This window comes from Zootoca vivipara, chromosome 17 (assembly GCF_963506605.1).
Source record: "Zootoca vivipara chromosome 17, rZooViv1.1, whole genome shotgun sequence".
NCBI classification, from domain to species: domain Eukaryota; kingdom Metazoa; phylum Chordata; class Lepidosauria; order Squamata; family Lacertidae; genus Zootoca; species Zootoca vivipara.
In genome coordinates this window covers 31228819-31250232 of record NC_083292.1, presented here as the reverse complement: position 1 = coordinate 31250232, position 21414 = coordinate 31228819, and the positions used below count along the sequence as shown (strand labels likewise).

Below are 21414 nucleotides of genomic sequence, written 5' to 3'. Positions count from 1 at the left end.
CATGCAATGAGAGAAAGATTGAGGACTATATACACTTTTTCTTTTACTGTCCTTAACAGTGGTACCTTGACTTACGAACGACTCGACAACCGAATTTTTCGACTTACGAATGGGGCTAACAGCCACGTGCTTACGAATGTCTCGACATCCAGATAAAAACCACGGCGGTTTTGGATAGGGATTTTTCGAATTACGAATTTTTAGATGGGGTTGCTTCTACTTACGAATTTTTCCGTTTCCAATGCATTCCTATGGGAAATCGCGTTTCCAATGGCGTTTTTCGACTTACGAATTTTTCGACTTACGAAGGTGCCTTCGGAACGGATTAAATTCGTAAGTCGAGGCACCACTGTATATGCCTCAGTTTGATCCAGGCTTCTCTCTTTAATCCCGACGACCATCGCACGGGACATCGACCGCATGAAGTACCTATTGGTGGACGCCCTTGGTTTCACGCAATGTGGCCACCTACATTTTACAGGCCCTCAAACTCAGGGCCACCTTTTTGGCTAACTTGCCCAGCCCTAGTCCTATGTAAATCCCTGTTACACTCAGTCGACACGCCTTGCATTGTCTTTTACCTTACCAGTCGCGCTCAGCTGGATTTTATATTTAATGTTATAGTTGTTTTTGTTGTATTCTATGTTGTTGTGCGACAATTGCCTGTTTGATCTTTGATATGTGCTATGGCTATATGGCTAATGCAATAAACTTTGATTGATTGATTGATTAATGGGTTGGTTTTAGCAGTACCTCCTGCCGCATCTTTTGAAGCTGCCCCTCCAAATCCTTCCGTTCATCCTCTTGATCTAACAGCTCCTCCATTTTCTCTTCCCTGGGGGCGGGGAAACAGCAGAGTTTTGTTTTATTTATTCGTTTTATTAATTAAAAGTGAGTTTTTGTTTTGCAAATGCTCTAAGAGGAAATTCATTCGTCAGATTTTTGGGTGTTCCCTGAGTTAAATGAGCTGGATTGCTTTTTACCGCTCCAATACCATCGTGACCACAAATCATCATGAATGCACAATAGAATTGATAAATGCCTGGAAGGAGCTCAGAGCAATCAACTAAACGCTGTGCCCCCAGCATAGAAATAGGGGTCGGCCATATTTTTTCAAAAAAAGAAAACATTGTTTGGAACTTACATCAGGTACCCCAAAATGTCCATAGGAGAAAAAAAGGGCCCCATTGATGCTCTTGCAGAATTAGGTGGGAAAATTGAAGTGGGAGATTAAAATCCAACCCCCCTATCTTCTCTAGAACTGCTGTGGCCCCCATTGTTTTTTTATGCCCCACAGATGCCCACCCCCATGCCTGACTTTTTTAGATGTCTGCCCCACCTCCACTCACAGCTCGTGCTGCAGACGCCGCACCTGGGCCCGAGATTCAGCAAGCTGCACCCCAAGATGTTGACGGTGGCCCTCTAGGGGGGTGGCTAGGGGGCGTTCCTGTTCTTGCTGCAGCGCCCACAAAATCTGTAGAGGAAGATAGAGTAAAGGATGAAGCCATGTGGGTAGAGTGTGGCAGGGAAATGTGGCCCTCCAGGCCTTTTCACCAGGCCCTTGGGACTCTCCCCAGTCAACATCATTCCCTGAGTGTTTTTGCCTGGCTGGAATGTGTCCTTGAACTCTGATCATGCCTTCTGCATGAGTGGATGGAAGTTAGAGAAGGGTGTGCCCCCAATCGTGGCTAGATTCAGGGTGCCATGATGCTCAAACAGATCCCAGGGCATCTCTGGGCTCGGGTGCCATGTTTCTCTGAAAAGCCAGCACTTTGAGAAGAGGGTGGGAATTAGAACCACACACAGCCCATTGCATCCCCCCCACCTCCAAGCCTGCGTCTCGCTCGTGCACGAGCTCTTGAATCCGAGACACCACGTTTTGGAGCAACTGTTCCGTTTTGGAGGGTCCCAGTTCCTTCCACTGCAGCCTCACCACGTTCTTGGGCTCCTGAGTCACCTGGGAAGGAGAGGAAGTTGTGCATGAGAACATGCTGTGGCACTGGCCTCTTGTATGAGACACACAAGAGTTGCCTTAGGGGATGAACTAAATAAGGTTATAGGCATCCGGTGAAGACATCCCTGCCCCGTCACTGGTGTAAAAAAAAAATCTACTTGGAATGCAGCAGGGCAGCTAAAGTATAGGTGGATTCCCATGAGGCAAGACACAGCAATAACAGCAGGAACCTTTAAAGGTAAAGGTAAAGGACCCCTGACAGTTAAGTCCAGTCGCAGACGATTCTGGGGTTGCAGCGCTCATCTCGCTTTACAGGCCAAGGGAGCCGGCGTTTGTCCGCAGACAGTTTTTCCGGGTCATGTGGCCAGCATGACTAAGCCGCTTCTGGTGCAACAGGACACCGAAACCAAAGCAGCACACGGAAACGCCGTTTACCTTCCCGCCCAGCTCCTGCCAACCTAGCAGTTCGAAAGTACGCAAAAAATAAGTGCAAGAACCTTTACTGAACTACATAACTGAGAAACGGGCAAAGCAACTGCTTATATACATTCTTGAAAGCCTGGGCCACTCCCACTCCCAACGTGATTGGCTGTCTAAACTTCCAAGCTGCAAATCATGACTCAGAGCACAAGGGCCAATGGCAGAGGCCCAAATCCTGAAAGGTTCTGAGATTGGACATCCTGTATCGAATCAGAACACAGCAGCTCAGATTCCTTAGTCCAGACTCAAGCTCAGCAAAACACAGACCACTGAATACATAACAATGGAGAAGGAGGGAACATCGACAACCTCGCTCACTGCGTTTCAAGCCATGAGTGTGTACAAATATCCAGTGCTTGCCTCGCAAGTTCTCCTCACAACATTCCGTCCGTTTTGCCTGGGGATTTGCCCTATTCATACAAGGCTTGAAGTGCAAAGCATGATGGGAGAGTAACACAACCCACACGTGTCACACCCCAAACCCAGGCCCCGCCTTACCTCTTGGATGGAGGAAGCCAGGGCAGCCTGGGTGCTGATGTCGAGGGTCTGGATAAGGCCTATGATCTCGTCTCGCCTTTCACACTGTTGGGATGTTCAAGGAGGGCAATCAGGTTCTCTTACACATTTAAATCACATGGCTTCCCAACCAGAGAATGCCCTGGGAACTGTAGTTTATTAAAGGGTGCTGGGAACTGTAGCTGTGAGGGGTAAATGACTGTGTCCCAGAGGGCGTGGAAGTGCTTTGAATGTGCTTTAAAGTGTGTGCAATCAGTGGAGGACTTGGGGCTCTCAAATTTCTGTGCCCCGCTGCCTCTCACATTTTTGTTCTACGGCATGTTATGGACCCACTGCAGGGCAGCGCCCAGCGCAACCGCACTGTTTGTGCTACCCTAAAACCACCTCTGGTAAAATGCCCCAACTTAGGTCACATCCCCACAACATACATTCAAAGCACATGGCTTCCTAAAGGATCCTGGGAACAGTAGTTTGTTAAGAGGGGTTCTTCTGTGAGGGGTAAACTACAGTCCCCAGGATTCTTTGGGGAAAGTTATGTGTTTTAAATAAATGTGTGGTGTGGATGTGACCAAACACACACTCATGCTCTGGACTTAAAATCAGTTTAGTAGGTAATTCCCCTCGCTCCAGGGAACCCTGAATGTTTTAGTTCTTGCTGAGGGTCAAAAGTGTTAGTAAGGGGTGGAGGCCCAGTGGGCCCATTCCCCCAAATATTTTCCAAAGTGCCTTGAGTATTTCTGGGTAGGTAATGAATTTGGGGAGGAAACTGAATTGGGGGGGGGGGTAATCTAGGTTATGAGGCAGGATATTATTTTGGGGAAATCCATTTGCTTTGTTTTTATTTTAGTTGTGACTCGCTTAATACAAAAGGGGAAAAAATCTAAACAGCTTACAAAAGGCACAGCATAAAAAAACAGACAACAATACAATAAGATCATTACCAAACCCACAAAACAGACCAAGCAATAGACTAAGCAACAGCTGAAAACGTCATCAGCAACAGAGCAGTTAACATCATCTGCCAAATGCCTGGAAGAAGAGCTACACTTTTACCTGATGATGAAAAGGATATTCGTGAAAGGGTCAGGTGGGTCTCCCTGGGGATAGCATTCCACAGACAGATTACAGGAGCCACAGCCAAAAAGGCTCCTTTCCCTTGTCACCACCCTCCAAACCCTCCAGCAGCCTAATTTGCGCCCCCTGCCCACCCATTCCACACTCCAAAGTACCTGGACAGCACTCCCAAGCAACAGCAGCAACAGCTTCTTCATCTCCCCGACAGCCTGTGCTGGATCACACCATTGCAGGAAAAAGGGGGAGAAAGTTTTACTGTGATATTTGAAGGCAGATTTGAAATACTTTATTGTCACTTGTACAACTTGTATACATTGAGTTTACACGAGCACCTCCACTCAGCTCTCAGTCTTAATTCCCCTCGTTTACTGACGCACACCCACCAAACCCAAAAGTCAGTTGTCCTGTTGTTATCTTTTCATTCAGCAGCCTAACAGCCCACGGATAGAAGCTGTTCTTTACCCTGTCGGTGCGACTAATCATGCTTCTATATCTTCTGCCCATAATATCTTGTGCTGTATTCACCACCCTCTGTAGGCATTTCCTATTTGTTGATGTCAAACCAGCGTACCACACCATGATGCAATATGAAAGGACACTTTCTGTTGTGGACCGATAGAAGGAGATCATCAAATGTTGATTGACATCGTTCTTTTGCAATACGCTGAGGAAATGGAGTCTCTGTTGGGCTTTCTTAACCACTTGGGTTGTATTGATTTTCCAAGGTCTTCACTGAGATAAACTAGGGATCTAAAGGAAGAGACTCTCTCCACACAGCCCTCCCCGATGTACAGCAGGGCTAGTTCCCCTCTCTTCCTCTGGAAGTCCAAAACCATCTCCTTTGTCTTGCTGATATTAAGGTGCAGGTTGTTCCCTGGGCACCATGTAGATTATTTTTTGGACCTCCCCTCTATTCGCTGATTTGTCTCCACCTGTTATTAAACCCATTATGGTGGTGTCATCTGCAAACTTAATAATTGCAGTAGACGGGCAGGGCCGTCTCAAGCAGGTTGGGCGCCCTGGTGCTGAGGCGCGGAGATCGCTCCGGCGCCCCTGCCCTCGCAGCACGGCTTCCGCACGACTTTGTTGCGCAGCGCCCCCCTGGCGCCTTGGCGTCCCGCGCCACCGGGAGTATAACCTAGAGCCGGGCCTGTAGACGGGTCAGATGATACACAATCGTATGTATACAATGAATACAGGTAAGGACATATCCCTGTGGTGTGCCAGTGCTGATTTTTAAGGAATTAGATGTTACACGTCCAATCCTCACTGTTTGTGTCCGATCCATCAGAAAGTCCTTAATCCAGTCATAGATGGTAGAAGAAAGGTTCATGTCAGTCAGCCTTTTAATGAGGATGTCCGGAAGGGTGTTATTAAAAGCCGAGCTATAATCAATAAACAACATCCTGACATAGTTCTCCAGTTTCTCTAGATGACTTGCTGCAAGATGAAAGGCGGTACCTATCACATCATCTGTGGACCTATTTCTTCTATAGGCAAACTGATGTTTTTCAAAGTCCAGTGGAAAGCAGGTTCTAAGGTGTTGACTGTTGAAGGACCAGTCTTTCGAAGCATTTCATCACTACAGATGTTAATGCAATAGGTCTGTAGTCATTCAGGCAGGTAACTGCCGTTTTCTTTGGAACTACCGTAGGATAAATAATAGTAGCTGCTTTTAAGCATGATGGAACACAAGCTGTTTGCAGGGAGATGTTAAAAATCCTTGTCAGAACCCCTGGTAGGTAGTTGATCAGCACAATTTTTGACCATGACCCCATGCCTGGTCTACAAGGTTCAAGTTCCAGAACCAAATTTTATCCCAACTGGGTTATGGCTTGCAAGGATTTTTCTCGCCAGATTTGAAGGAGCACAAAACTTGATAAAAGCCTTTTGATGGCATGGGTCGTATCTGGTAAAAAGGAGGTCCGCAGGAATAACAACAACAACAACAACAACTATTGTTATTATAGTGGTACCTCGGTTTATTAACTTAATTTGTTCCGGAAGTCCGTTCTTAAACCAAAACCGTTCTTAAACCAAGGTGCGCGTTCCCTAAGGAGGCCTCCTGCCGCCGGTGCCCTTCCACCGTTCGGATTCTTTTCTTAGACCGAGGTAAAGTTCTCAAACCAAGACACTATTTCCAGTTTTGCGGAGTTCGTAAACCAAATCGTTCTTAAACCAGACTGTTCTTAAACCGAGGTACCACTGTATTTTATTCATATGCCGCCCATCTGACTGGGTTGTCTGCCCCAGCCACTTTGGGCAGCTCCCAACAAAATATTTTTTAAAAAAAACACAATAAAATATCAGCTGTTAAAAACTTCCCTGAAAAGGAAAGTTCGGATCCATCTGTTTTAGTGGTTTTGGCAGCACAATTTTTCTCCCAATAGACCTACCTGTGAGAGGCTCTTGGGCCAGAAGATGTAAATTAGGAGGCAATGAAAGAATCAGTTGTTGCAAATCGTTCTGTGGGAAATAAGAGAGAAAGAGCATGGAAGGGGAGAATAATAACAGATAATAGAGTGATGTACTTATTCCTCAGTTTGGAGTAGAGTCAGTGTGCTGTGGTGGTTAGAGCAGGCATAGGCAACCTTGGCTCTCCAGATGTTTTGGAACTACAACTCCCATGATCCCTAGCTAACAGGGCCAGTGGTCAGGGATCATGGGAGTTGTAGTTCCAGAACATCTGGAGAGCCAAGGTTGCCTATGCCTGGGTTAGAGGGTCAGACGAGGACATGGGAGACCAGGGTTCAAATCCCCACTTGGCCATGAAGCTAATTGGGTGACTTCAGGCCTGTCACTGCCTCTAAGCCTAACCTACCTTGCAGGGTTGTTGTGTCGGTGAAATGGTGGTGGTGGGGGAGAAGCATGTATATCACCTTGAGTTCCTTGGAGAGAGTGCTGAGAGTTGTTAGGACACACACACACACACCCTTCCTCTTATAGAGCTACAATTTCTAGAGTGGTTTTAACAGTCAATTCATCTTCCTAGGGAATTGTGGGAATTGCTAAGCACATTGAAGAAATCACAGCTCCCATAGTTCTTTGGGAGAAGCCATGAATGTTTAAGGTGGTTTCATAGCGCTTTAAATGTATGGTGTGACTATGTCCTCAAATTACACCAGTTTAGCCCTGGCTAAATCGGGTTGAAGGACATACAGTGGCATATATCTGGCTCAGCTGGGGTGAGGGATTTACATCAGTGTAGCTGATGGAAAGCCCAAGTTGTGCTAAATCCATACTCTCTCATCCTGGTGGTTGGTTGGTTTTGCTCTGTTAGTGACCAAACTATATAATGACATAACCTATACATCAAACATTGCTGTTTCTATTAAAATATGATAACAATTAGATATTACCGGTAGAACACTTATTTTATAAAGCACTGAAACCAGTTTCCAGCCTTTTTGTGACATGGGTTGTGTCAAGAACGTGTGGGGGCACCAGAGCAGAAGCCATGGGTTCAGATCCAATGTGTGTTAAATCCTACTCACCTGGTAGAACCTGTGCAGCCGCTGCAGAAGGCCCTGGAGAATTTGCAAGCTGTGTGCCTTGTCGTTTTGCTCACTCCACGGAGGTTGCGCTCCCCCAGGAATCAGGTCTCTAGGAAAGGTAACCAGGCACATTGGGATAATGAGTGGAGGAAAATCCTGTTCCCAAAGATTTATCTCTCTACCAGCAGCTGAGAAAATACACAATCATTTTACTGGCCTAGCCAAGTCTAAACAGGGAACAGTTACACAGCAGACTGGTTCAGCAAGTTATCTCTCTCCACAGTAGATTTTGGGAACTGTAATTCTACCAGGATGATCTGGAGATCTCTAACCTAACTGTAGTTACGCCTCACAGGGCTAACCATGGGTTGCAGAAACACAACAGATTAGATAGATAGATAGATAGATAGATAGATAGATAGATAGATAGATAAGCAAGCAGTGGAGGTGCAGTGGACTGTGAGAAAAGGTGATTGCAACATTTTGGAACCAGAGCCTGGCTGGTTAGGATTTGTAAATACTGTAAAACATTCCAAAGCAGAACATTGTGCTACTTGTTTCATTTGTTATTCTGAACCAAAAGTATTCTCTGCCAGAGAGGAGGTGCAATCCCAGGCTGATGCAGGGGTTTGGGGTGCAGTTTGGATTAGTGTACATTTTTGCAAGCAAATTCTCCTGATATAAGGCGTTTTTGTACGTTATTTTCAGCTGTGTGTTCATGTTCATGCACACTTTCCCCAAACAAAGGAATTGTTGTAAATGTTGTTAGGTCGGACAGCTGCAGAAAACATTTTGTGCAAGTGTGAATTTTGAAGAGTGGCTTCGTTTCAGTTTTCCTGTTGTTTTGGAAAGAGCATATTTGATAAATTAAAGTTTTGGGTTTTTTATTATTTAATATGATTTTTATTAAATTTTCTGTTTTACAATTTCAGATAAGCATTTTACATACTTAAGATACTGACAAGCTGGAACGTGTCCAGAAGAGGGCAACCAAAATGGTCAAAGGCCTGGAAACGATGCCTTATGAGGAATGCCTCAGGGAGCTGGGTATGTTTAGCCTGGAGAAGAGAAGGTTAAGGGGTGATATGATAGCCATGTTCAAATATATAAAAGGATGAGGGAGAAAGGTTCTTTTCTGCTGCTCCAGAGAAGCGGACACGGAGCAATGGATTCATACAAGAAAGAAGATTCCACCTAAACATTAGGAAGAACTTCCTGACAGTAAGAGCTGTTCGGCAGTGGAATTTGCTACCAAGGAGTGTGTTGGAGTCTCCTTCTTTGGAGGTCTTTAAGCAGTGCATATGTCAAGAATGCTTTGATGGTGTTTCCTGCTTGGCAGGGGGTTGGACTGGATGGCCCTTGTGGTCTTTTCCAACTCTATGATTCTATGATTCTAAGATATAATTGAGTTCCCTTCTTCTCTTTCCATGGTTCATTTTACATATATTATATCCCTGCATATTTGACAAAAACTATGCCAATCAGTTTTCCATTATTACATCCATCAAAACTTATTTACACTGTTGAATTTATCTTAATGCTGCCAGGGTTTTCAGCTGTACATTTTCCCTATATTCAAGAAACATTTTCCAACCTTCTTTAAATGTTTTACTTACAGGTAGGTAGCCATGTTGGAAGGAATTTTTAAAAACGTTTTACGGTAGACGAAAATGGAATCAAATCACTACCACACAGTGAAAGATATACTTTACACATCACTTGGGAAGACAGGCGAACTAATATCAGTGTACCGGAAGAAGCAAAGATCACCAGTGTTGAAGCAATGATTCTTCAACATCAACTTCGTTGGACTGGTCATGTTGTGTGGATGCTTGATGATCGTCCTCCAAAGCAACTACTCTATTCCGAACTTTAAAATGGAAAGTGTAATGCTGCTGGTCAACAAAAGAGGTTTAAAGACCGTCTCAAGGCAAATCTTTAAAAAATGTGGTACGGTATTGTGAAACCCTGGCCTGCGAGCGCTCCAGTTGGAGAACAGCCTTTATCAAAGGTGTCATGGGCTTTGAAGAAGGAGGAGGAAAAGGAGAGAAACGTGCTTGGAACACCGTGATGATCACCAAACAATATAGAACAAATTTTTATCTATCTTTTGCACCAGTAATATTCCCCCCAAAGGGAGGTGCACCGTTCCTGGAGGTACTGCAATACCAGGTCGATGCATGGAGTGGACGGAGCAAGCCCCTATTCCATCTCCCAACTCCAAAAATCCATTTAATATATAGTCCTCAAATAGAGGACATATCAGATATTAAACTGATAAGAACAGATACTACACTTGATCTTAGCCAAAAGGCCGAGAAGCGATACAAAATGCAACAAAAATTACGCGGGTCTCCTTTCCGGACGGATTTTCAGCTGTCGGAGGGCAAGTGATGTTGCAAAGCGCTCACCGCCCCATTGAACTCAGCACCATTTCCAATTTAACAAAATACACTCGGACAACGTTTCTGCTTCTGTTATCCAGCTAAGCAGCCTCTTGGTGGACAGTTTAATCTCAAAAATAGTGGATTTTGTCGATCTTGTCAATTTCTCAGCCGTCTGCCTGGTTGCTCTGATGGCCATTGGTGCTAAATCTGCATAAACCCGCCCATTTACCCGCCATGCGCCGCGCCACTGTTAACTCGCTGCATGCCTTTGATTCCGTTCCCTTGAGAGCATCCTGCAAAAACACAGCTGTACAAGCTGAACTTTTGTGCTGACAACATCCCTGCTCGCTAGCAGAGGATTGTTTGCAGGAAAAATGTCCCCTGCAAAACAATGAAATGCTGAAAAGAAATTCCTGTAATGCCAGGACAGCAGAAAATCTATCTGGTTTCCTAGACCCTTTGAAACGATTGGCCAATGAAGCCAGATTCTTTTCGTTTACCTGAAGATGTACTTGCTTCTGCCCTTTTAACTTTGATTTGAGCATGAAATATACAGCTGAATCCTGAATGATTCATATGATTTTGTTTATTTTTATTGATTTTCCTTAATTGAATGCATTGAAAATATCTCCGTTTGAAAATTAACATGCTTCAAGCACATTGAAATGAACCACAACTATATTTGAGACTGGGATGGAAGCTTCTGTCAATTTCGGTTCCCCCAGTTTCTCATTTTTCAAATCTTAAATTCAGTTCTCCACGTTCTGCAGCAATTTGCAAATGTTTGTTTGTTTGTTTGTTTTTTAAAAAAATCCTCAGGAAAACTCATCAGCATTTCGATACAATTTTCCCCTCATTTTGGTTGCATATTGTTTTGGAGAGTGTAGATTTGATAGATTCAGCATTAAATGTGCAGGGAGTTAAATTTCTCCTCCATCCCTAATTAGAGCCTGGTTGCAACTGTAACAAAAAGGAGGCTTGTGACGCATCAGAGACTCCCAAATTAATTTTGGCATACCGTTCCATGGACATATTACTTCTGAATGTTTAGTGTTTTATTATTGTTGTCCTTTTATTAATAATATTAATATCTTCAATTTAATAATAATCAAAAATAATCTGAGCAGGATTTAATCCGATAGCTTTCATATACAGTTACTGGGTTGCAGGGTATATAAATCCTGGGAGCCACCCCCCCCAAAAAAAAAGAAAAGCAGTGTTGGTGGTGGTAAAATAACTTAAGAAAGCTGTTAACTTAATAATACTGGTTACAGGTAGGTAGCCGTGTTGGTCTGGGTCGAAGTAAAATAAAAAAATTCCTTCAGTAGCACCTTAAAGACCAACTAAGTTTTTATTTTGGTATGAGCTTTCATGTGCATTCTTCGTCTGAAGAAGTGTGCATGCACACGAAAGCTCATACCAAAATAAAAACTTAGTTGGTCTTTAAGGTGCTACTGAAGGAATTTTTTTATTTAACTTAATAATACCTAAGCACTTCCCTGGGCAAATTTTCAGTTCATTATAATTTAAGGATTCCCCTTAAATCCATAAAGCCTGATGTTCTGTGCTGTCAGTGGCTATCCAGATGCAGATCACAAAATGGGGGACCAGACTTTGCTGCTCCCCCCCCCATATCCAGTGCCATGCTGCCTCTGAATAGGAGAGTCTAGGGCTTGCTGATCAGAAGGTTGGCAGTTCAAATCCCCGCAGCGGGGCGAGCTCCCGTTGCTCGGTCCCAGCTCCTGCCCACCTTGTAGTTCGAAAGCACATCAAAGTGCAAGTAGATAAATAGGGACCGCTCCGGCAGGAAGGTAAACGGCGTTTCCGTGCGCTGCTCTGGTTCGCCAGAAGCGGCTTTGTCATGCTGGCCACATGACCCGGAAGCTGTCTGCGGACAAATGCTGGCTTCCTCGGCCTATAGAGCGAGATGAGCACCGCAACCCCAGAATCGGACACGACTAGACCTGATGGTCAGGGGCCCCTTTACCTTTACCTATGTATCAGGGGAAGACATCCCTGCCCCCACCCTGTGAAGAACAGTGTGAACAATCCCATGTAAATGCAGATTCAAACATAGTGTGTGTGGGAATGACCTCACTGCTAATATAATATAATATAATATAATATAATATAATATAATATAATAATATAATATAATCCTATATAATAATGTGCAAGTTGTCCCTGCGTCCAAGCTGTCCCGTGTGTCCCTGGGTCACTGCGCATGTGCCCCAGGGATACAGGGATTGGACAGCAGAGACTGTGTGCGCGCACTCTCCCCCCCCGCCTCCTCCAACCGCCGCTCCCGCTGGACACTGCCTCACTGCAGGGCACGTCAGGGAAGCGAGGGTGGAGGCCGGCGAAAGCCTCCTCACAACCCTCCCTGGCCCATGAGAGGAGCGGCGGTTGGAGGAGGCAGGGGGGGGAGAGTGCGCGCGTCCTTCCTGTCGGCGGCTGGGGGAGAGGAACGGAGGAGGAGAACGCAGCGCTTTCTCCTCCTCCGTTCCTGTCCCCCTGCCGCCGACAGCAAGGACAGGTCCCAGGGTTCGGAGAAGCGCTGCGCAAGCGCTTCTCCGAACCCCAGGATGTTCTAGCGCCCGTTATTAAACGGGCTGAAATACACTAGTAATATAATATAATACAATACAATACAATACAATATAATATAATATAAATGCATTTGTTCTGATTTGCTTGCAAAGAGGTTATATAGCAATGAGCATTCATTCTGATGTCATCCTGATTTGCTTGCGCACCATTTGCATGTGCAATAATCCATCCCACAGCGCATTCCCCCATCTCTCTCTCTCTCTCTCTCTCTCTCTCTCTCTCTCACACACACACACACACACACACACACAAATATGTTGTTACAGGACACCAGTACATTGTGAATTAAATTGTGCAAACCTAAATTTCTCAGTACTGTATCCGCTTTTCATTATTGCTGCTATTATGTTTATATCTCACTTTTCCTCTGAGGAGCTCAAGGTCATATATGGTTCTCCATCTCTCCATTTTATCCTCACCACAATATTGGGTGGTAAGTCAAGATAAGAGATAGTGACTGGCCCAAGGTCACCCAGTGGGTGGTTTTAATTCTCGTCTCCCAGTTATTTTTCCTCTAACCACTGCACCGCACTGTCTCTCACTTGAATCCCTCCCAGAAAATACTGACCCTCTGGAGGTGCCCCAGTGATCCGCTCAGTACACAATGACTCACATTATCTCCATGATATGGATGAGGGTGTCCCCACTGACCAGCTTGAGGAAATATTCTTCTGCTCCCTCGTGTCTCTTCTTCCTATGGGGGGAAGGGGGCTGATCAGATCTTGAGTAAGCGAGAGTCTCCAAGGTTCGCACCTGTAGGGAGAAGAGAAATGTGATTCAGTTCACATTTATAGGTGAACCTATCTAATCCACACTTTCATACCCTCCAACATTTCTCCAATGAAAATAGGGAAGTCCTATTCAATAATAATAATACCCCCATCTGTCTGGGTTGCCCCAGCCACTCTGAGCGGCTTAATTAAACATTAAACATGGGGAAAACTTCCATATACAGGGCTGCCTTCAGATGTCTTCTAAAGGTTGTACTTATAGTTACTTATCTCCTTGACTTGGGGGTCGCATAAGTCCACACCCTCCAACATTTGTCCGATGAAAATAGGGACATCCTAAGGCAGTGATGGGCAACCTTTTGAGCTTGGTGTGTAAAAATTCGCCAAAAAACCGAGCATAACTCGGGTGGTGTGTCACTTCGAGAAAAAATAATAATTTTGCGATATTTATAGTTTTAATAACAAAAATGTATAATTTTAATATTTAACCCCTTATTTATCACAAAGTGCCCAGAGTTGTTGAGCTTTTTGGGGGGAGCTGTTGACCAAAGTTTAGGAGGTTTTTTTGGGGTGTGTGCAAAAGTTGCTTTGCTTTTGGGGGGGGTGCCCCAAAGCTGCTGCGCTTTTTTGGGGGAGGAAGAGAAAGGAAATAAATGACGAATAATACCTTCGCTGGAACTAACACGCAGCACCGACACAGTCTGCCAAAGCGCCAAAAAAAAGCACAGAACGGGTTAAAAAATGAACGCTGTTACACCCAATCATAGTCTGCCAAAGCGCCAGAAAAAAACTGCACAGAAAGTGTTAAAAAACCAATCTCTGGCTACCAACAACAACAACAACAAAGGATCCGGGTTTTAACAGCGGAGACAAGCTGTAGTGTGAGGAGGAGCGGGAGAACAAATTGGGGGCGGGAACCAACAACAACAGCGTAAATGGGTCGATGGGGCGCGTGCCAGCAGTGAGGGCTCTGCGTGTCACGTCTGACACGCGTGTCATAGGTTCGCCATCACTGTCCTAAGGAAAAGTGGGACATTCCAGGATCAAATCAGAGACTTCTGTAAATCTGGGACTATCCCTGGAAAATAGGGACACTTGGAGGGTCTGTGATCTGGCTGGAAGGCTTTTCATATGTTCGTAACTCCAGTGCCCAGTTCAGCAGAACAAACTGCCAGGCCCCCAAACACTACTGGGCTGGCTTACCGGTACCACATTTCAAAGGAAGCGAAGCAATACACATTGCCATGTAAATAACCCCAACTTATCAAGTCTACATTTACCTCACTGCAACAACAAGAAGCTTAGTATTTGGTGGGTTCAGTAATAAAGCTTCCCAAAGTCCTTGTTCTACCTGGTTGGAAACCAGGGTCAAAGTGTTTTCTGCTTGGTTTGTGTGTAACAATTATGTATGCGCGTGTGCACCTGTATGTACACACACACACACACACACACTCATAAATAGTCGATCTGCCCAACTTGCCATCAAATTACCCAGCAGACCACCGGTGTCAGGCGACATATTGCCAAAACTCCCAGGCTCAGCATGACTTCAAAACCAGAGATATAAGGCCCTTATTTTGGGCAACCCAGAAGAGCAAACCTCCTTCTCAAAACCTCCTGCCCCCCCCCCCCGAGATGCTCACCCAGGTGACCAGCGGCCCCGAGACAAAATCTTCCAGCATCTCAGTGACATCTCCATCCATGGTGCCACCAAAGGGGCGCCCTCTCCTTGTGGGTGTTGGTTGCGCCTTCTGTTCTGTGCTATGCGCTTAAAGCTTAAACTTCCTTCCGTAATCTTGGGCTGATGAGACTGGTGGGTGGGTGGGGGGTGGAGGGAGGGAGGGAAGCAAGAGAGGAAGCCACATAGGATGAAGGGACGGATTTCTTAATTTCCGCCAGGCAGGAAGCCGCCAATGCGAAACATGTTCTCGACGAAAGATTTCCAATTCTCAGCGCACCAGCCTGAGTGAGACATTGCAGGCTTGCTTTGCAGGAGAGGGCAAAAGCTGACTTCATTTCCCGTCCTCGCTGCAGAAAAACCACACTCGAGAGGTGGCAATGGAGGAACGGAGAAGGCAGAAGTCATCTGTCGCCGCCTCAAAGTGGCCTGTCAGGTTTGTGGTCCAAATTGTCTGTTGGTGGAAGAGGCCTGCCTTTCGCACATCCGTTATGCCACAATCCTAATAGCGAGCCAGGCTTCGAGGCAGGAAGCTCCACTGACTTCTGTCCTGACACATCAAGGGCAAATACCTTCAGGTTCAGGGGCTCTCTGCAGACCACATCCCATGGCCGTAACCCTCACTGGCCCTACTGAGTGTTTTTGCCTGGCTAGAATGTGTTATTGAACCCTGATCCTGCCTCTTGCTGGCCTGATTGAGGGAAAAGGGTAGGAAAGTATGTGGACCACCACTAGCCTGTGGTTCAGTTACAATTTTGATATTAATGGCTCCACCCACACTTGCCTCTGGCACCACCCACAACTAGCATGTGGCCCTTGGGAGGTTGTCCAGAGGGGAAGGCGGCCCTCGGGTCGAAAAAGATTCCAGCCCCTTGACCACTGTGGCCACATTCACAGCACAATTATACCACTTTATATGGTCATGGCTTCCACCAAAGATTCCCGAGAACTGTAGTTTGTTAAGGGTGCTTGTTATGTACTGAGCTGAATCCTAGAACAATAGGATTCAGAATCAGCGGGAGCTACCCAATCCAACTCCAGGTGGAAGTGAATCCGCAACCTGATTGGCCTGCTGGAGCAGCCAATCAGGCGGCTGGCAGAAGCGAATCTGCTACCTGATTGGCCTGTAGGAGCAGCCAATCAGGCTGCAGGCAGAAGTCAATCCACAATATAATTGGCCCACAGGTGTAGCCCTGAAGTAGCCAATCACGCAAGGCCCATTGTGTAAATAATGTATATAAGCAGATGGTTTTGGGAAAAGAGCCATTCTTCTTCTCCTCTTCTCCTTGATGACTATGAGCTGAATAAAGAGCATGAAATTCACTCTCGACTCCGAGTACATTTCACTGGCGACGAGGATGGGATCCTGCTGAGCTGACCGCCACCACGCACTGCACCGCAGCACCGCCACCTGCTGCACCGCTGCATCGCACTGTGCATCCAGGCTTCAGCTCCAGGACCCAAGGAACCCAGAATGGCAACCGACAGCAGCTTCTCGCCATTCAAACCAGCATCAGGAGACTGGGAAGGGTACGCCGCCCGTTTCAACTTCCTCCTGCAAGCGAAAGAAGTCACCAACGATGCCATGAAGAGGGCGACATTCTTCAGCGTCTGTGGAGAGGAGACGTTTGAAATCGCCCGGGCTCTCCTTGCACCTAGAGATGTCGCTACCGTCTCTTACAAAACAATAATGGAACGGCTGAAGGAGCACTTCTCACCACAGCCCTCGGTGGTAGCTTGCCGAAATGCCTTCTACGCAAAGCGGCAAGCCCCGGGGGAAACCATAACTGGGTTTGTGACCTCCCTCCGCCAAGCCGCCCGGCTATGCAACTTCTCAGAGTTGGAGAACATGCTTCGTGACCGCCTCGTCGGTGGCCTGAGGGACGAGATGTTGCAACGACGCCTCTACGCCAAAAAAGACCTCACGTTCCAGATTGCTCTGGAGGAAGCCCTGGCAACCGAAGCCGCCGAGAGGTCAACGCAAGAGGCACGACCGGCCCCGCCATCCCAACCGAGGGTCTACCACGAAGACCTCACCGACGAATCCGAATCTGACAGGGAGGAAGTACACCGAGTACAGCGGCGCACTCAAGCAGCACACACACCACAGCAGCCTCGACGAGAAGGAGGGAACTGTGCAAGCTGCGGGGAGAACCACGAGAGGAGGACCTGTCGTTTCCGCAACGCAGAGTGCAGGCAGTGCAGAAAATTGGGACACATCGCCCGGGTGTGTCGGGCTCGACTCACCCGTCGACAAGCATCAGATGACCGACCCAGGAGCCCCAGGTCACACGGCACCATGCACCAAGGCAACTCGACAGAGATCACGGACTACCAGGTATTCCAGTTGCCCCATCCCAGCACAGAGAAAATTTATATAGAGGTACAGATAGAGGGAGCCCCATGCCGCATGGAGCTGGACACGGGTTCAACTCTATCCATAATCTCGGCCCGAACATTAAGGGAACTGTGCCCTAATGGGGGTCCCAAACTAAGGCCGGCCCCATTCACCCTCCGGGACTTCCAGAAACGTAAGGTCCCTACAATGGGGGTGGGGACCTTCAGGGTGCAATATCGAGGGCGAAAGCAACAATTGGACTTGCTGGTAGTTAAGGGCCCCTACGTTAGCTTACTGGGACTGGCATGGTTTGGACCTCTGGGGCTAGCCGTTACCGGGGTGAACCGCACTAGCTTACAAGTGGACGTGGACGCCATATGCAAAGAGTTTCCAGGGGTTTTCGATGGGGCATTGGGACGATATACAGGACCCCCCATTGCCCTACAGCTAGACCCCGCTGTACGACCCATCAGGCACAAGGCCCGCCGGGTCCCGTTCGCCCTGAAACCCCGCATAGACGAGGAATTGGACCGGCTCGTGGAGCAAGGAGTGCTGGAGCCGGTGCCCAACGCCCCCTGGGAAACTCCAATTGTCACACCCGTCAAGCCTAACGGTTCGGTCCGCATCTGTGCAGACTACAAATGCACCATAAACAAGGCTCTCACGGCCCATGCATACCCAGTGCCAGTGGTCAGCCATGTCCTCGCCACCCTGGCTGGGTCAAAAATCTTTGGCAAACTGGACTTGGCCCAAGCGTATCAACAGTTGCCTGTGGACGAAGCCACAGCAGAGGCTCAGACGATTGTGACGCACAGAGGGGCATTCAGAGTAAAGCGGCTGCAATTTGGCGTTAGCGTGGCACCAGGCATATTCCAGAATTTAATGGACTCTCTCCTTAAAGGGATTCCTGGCGTCACCCCTTTCTTCGATGATGTACTGATCGCCGGGCCCACACCAGAGGAATTTGAGGACCGCCTCCGCTCCGTCCTGCACCGTTTCCAGACGGCGGGCCTCAAGGTGAAGCGGGAAAAGTGTTTACTGGGAGTGCCGCAGGTGGACTTTCTGGGATTTAAGGTGGACGCAGAAGGGGTCCATCCAACCGGTGACAAGGTACGGGCCATTTGTGAGGCCCCAGCGCCCAAGAGCAAGCCCGAACTTCAGTCATTCTTGGGACTATTGAACTTTTACCATGCCTTCCTTCCCCATAAGGCAGCGGTAGCGGAGCCCCTACACAGACTCCTAGATAAAAGGGCCCCTTGGGTGTGGGGCCAGCGACAAAGGGCCGCATTCCAGGCAGTCAAGGACTTGCTCATCTCGAACTCGGTCTTGGCACACTTCGACGAGAGGCTGCCAGTGGTGCTGGCATGCGACGCCTCTCCCTATGGCATCGGCGCTGTCCTGGGACACCAACTCCCGGATGGAAGAGAGGTGCCGGTGGCATACTTCTCCCAGACGCTTGCTGCAGCCGAACGAAACTACTCACAGATTGACAAGGAGGGTCTGGCAATCGTGAAGGGCGTAAAAAAATTCCATGATTTCTTGTACGGGCGGCCCTTTACCATAGTGACTGACCACAAGCCGTTGCTTGGCCTGTTTGCCCCCGAGAAGCAGACCCCCCAAGTGTTGTCTCCACGTGTCCTCAGGTGGTCAATTTTCCTTGCCGGCTACCAGTATGCACTAATCCACCGCCCTGGGAAGGCGATGGGCCACGCAGACGCCCTCAGCAGGCTACCACTACCAGAAACAGGCCCCGACCCAGCGCCTGCGCAAGAGGTTATGACCCTGGAGCTGCTTCCCGACCGACCCATTCAGGCACAAGAAGTTGCGCACCATTCCACAAAAGATAGGGTCATCTCCCGGGTCCTGAACTGGGTGTGGCGAGGATGGCCCAGCAGCAGCCCCGGGCCAGAATTCGCCGGCTACACAAACCGCAAACATGAACTGTCGGCCCACAAGGGGTGCCTGTTATGGGGAAGCAGGGTTGTTGTTCCCCAGCCCCTCCGCAAAAGGGTCCTTACAGCCCTACACGAGACACACCCAGGGGTAGTGAGGATGAAGGCCCTTGCCAGGAGTTATGTGTGGTGGCCGGGGATTGACAGAGAGATAGAGGCCTGGGTCCAACACTGCCAGACCTGCCAAGAATCCCGCCTGGATCCCCCAAGGGCCCCAGTCCAGCCCTGGGAGTCCGCCCGACATCCATGGTCACGCTTGCACGTGGACTTCGCTGGCCCCTTCCAGGGAAAAACATTCTTCATAGTGGTGGATTCCTACACCAAATGGCTGGAGGTCGCACTGGTACCGTCCACTTCTACGGCGGCAGCCATCCGGGTACTACGTAAGCTTTTTGCAACCCACGGGCTCCCTGACACCCTCGTCTCGGACAATGGAACCGCATTCACGTCAGAGGAGTTCCAGACCTTCACAGCGCAGAACGCCATCCGCCACATCCGCTCAGCACCATTCCACCCTGCCACCAATGGCCAAGCGGAGCGCATGGTGCGGACAACCAAGGACAGCCTCCGCCGCATGACACAAGGGGACTGGGAATACCGCCTTGCCGCATTTCTTCTAGCACAGCACAGCACCCCAAGCACAACGACGGGCCGGAGCCCAGCTGAACTACTAATGGGCCGGCGCCTTGCAACTAGACTGGACCGACTTCACCCCGACAGAGCTCAGGATGAGGTAGTGGTGGGGAAAGGCAGGAACCCCCGGACATTTGTGGCCCAGGACGCAGTGTACGCAAAGAATTTTGGGGCAGGCCCAGCATGGGTACCCGCCACAGTCACCAAGGTGACCGGTCCCGTGTCGTACGAGGTACTAACGGAAGGGGGGCAATGTTGGCGCCGCCACTGCGACCAGCTACGGCGACGATTCCCAGGAGGAACCCGGGAGGAGCGCGGGACAGAGGGGTCCCAAGGGGACAGCAGGGCAGTGAGGCCTGTAGAGCGAGAGGGGTGGGCAGGGGAAGCAGAAGCAGTAGGCACAGAGGGGCGCCCCGAGGCTGGAAGGACACCGGAACCAGAGCCACAACCTAGTGGTTCAGTGGCGCCAGACCAGACAGCCCCGGCACAGCCAGCAGCCAAGAAACACGAGCCAGAACCAGAACCCCTGACCAAGGAACACCCCAGGCCACAACGCACACGGAGGCGGCCAGCAGACCTTGGGGACTACGAATGCAACTTCCCGGGCAGGACTGGAACTTAGAGGGGAGGGGTGTTATGTACTGAGCTGAATCCTAGAACAATAGGATTCAGAATCAGCGGGAGCTACCCAATCCAACTCCAGGTGGAAGTGAATCCGCAACCTGATTGGCCTGCTGGAGCAGCCAATCAGGCGGCTGGCAGAAGCGAATCTGCTACCTGATTGGCCTGTAGGAGCAGCCAATCAGGCTGCAGGCAGAAGTCAATCCACAATATAATTGGCCCACAGGTGTAGCCCTGAAGTAGCCAATCACGCAAGGCCCATTGTGTAAATAATGTATATAAGCAGATGGTTTTGGGAAAAGAGCCATTCTTCTTCTCCTCTTCTCCTTGATGACTATGAGCTGAATAAAGAGCATGAAATTCACTCTCGACTCCGAGTACATTTCAGTGCTGAAAGTCCCGTATCCCCCTTCACACAGCGCTGCAATTCACAGCATTCCCTGGGAAGAAGGGTTGGTGATTACACCCCCCCTCTGGCAATTGTAGCTCACCAGACAGGACATTCTGCAAATGGGGTACCACGACAAAGAAGGCCCTGTCGCAGGCCAGCGCCAATCGATTGCAATTCCAATTTTGTGATTAGACACAAGATGAAGCAAAACGGGGGAAATGCATTGGGTGCTGAAAGCAGACTCTGTCGGCACATGATGCAGTCAGGGGCACCAGCTGGCCACGATAGGAAACTGAATTTGTGGCAAACTGAGTGTGAGAACATTAGCGTCTGAGAAAAATACAAAAGATGGCTTCATCCACGGGCCTGTTCAGTCTACTCAGCTAAAAATAAATCTCTTGTTGTGAGGAAACCCTGTTTTAGCTTCTGCTTCAGATTGAGCTAGTGACACGTTGGGGAAACTATGAACCCTTCTTTAGTTTCAGAAGGGCTGGAAAAGCATCATGGACATGGAAAAAGTGGCGCCTTTTGTTCCTGTGGCAGCAAAATAGCTTC

At 48.3% G+C, this 21414-nt stretch overlaps 1 protein-coding gene and 1 non-coding gene across 2 annotated transcripts in view; both read right to left on the bottom strand.

The window, feature by feature from the left end:
- CCDC88B (coiled-coil domain containing 88B) overlaps window positions 1-14997 on the bottom strand; it is a 37140-nt gene extending 22143 nt beyond the window's left edge. The window contains exons 1-9 of the mRNA XM_035098004.2: window positions 14890-14997; window positions 13129-13268; window positions 7519-7627; window positions 6421-6490; window positions 4180-4238; window positions 2933-3016; window positions 1826-1957; window positions 1350-1474; window positions 754-835 (exon numbers count right to left, since the gene is read on the bottom strand). Coding sequence (XP_034953895.2) covers window positions 754-835; window positions 1350-1474; window positions 1826-1957; window positions 2933-3016; window positions 4180-4238; window positions 6421-6490; window positions 7519-7627; window positions 13129-13268; window positions 14890-14949 — 861 coding nt within the window. The 5' untranslated portion in view covers window positions 14950-14997. The remainder of the gene's footprint in view (window positions 1-753; window positions 836-1349; window positions 1475-1825; window positions 1958-2932; window positions 3017-4179; window positions 4239-6420; window positions 6491-7518; window positions 7628-13128; window positions 13269-14889) is intronic.
- Window positions 9654-9844, bottom strand: LOC118076610 (U2 spliceosomal RNA). The gene has a single exon (XR_004691518.2). It is a non-coding gene; the product is annotated as a U2 spliceosomal RNA (small nuclear RNA).
- Window positions 14998-21414: the final 6417 nt, after the last annotated feature.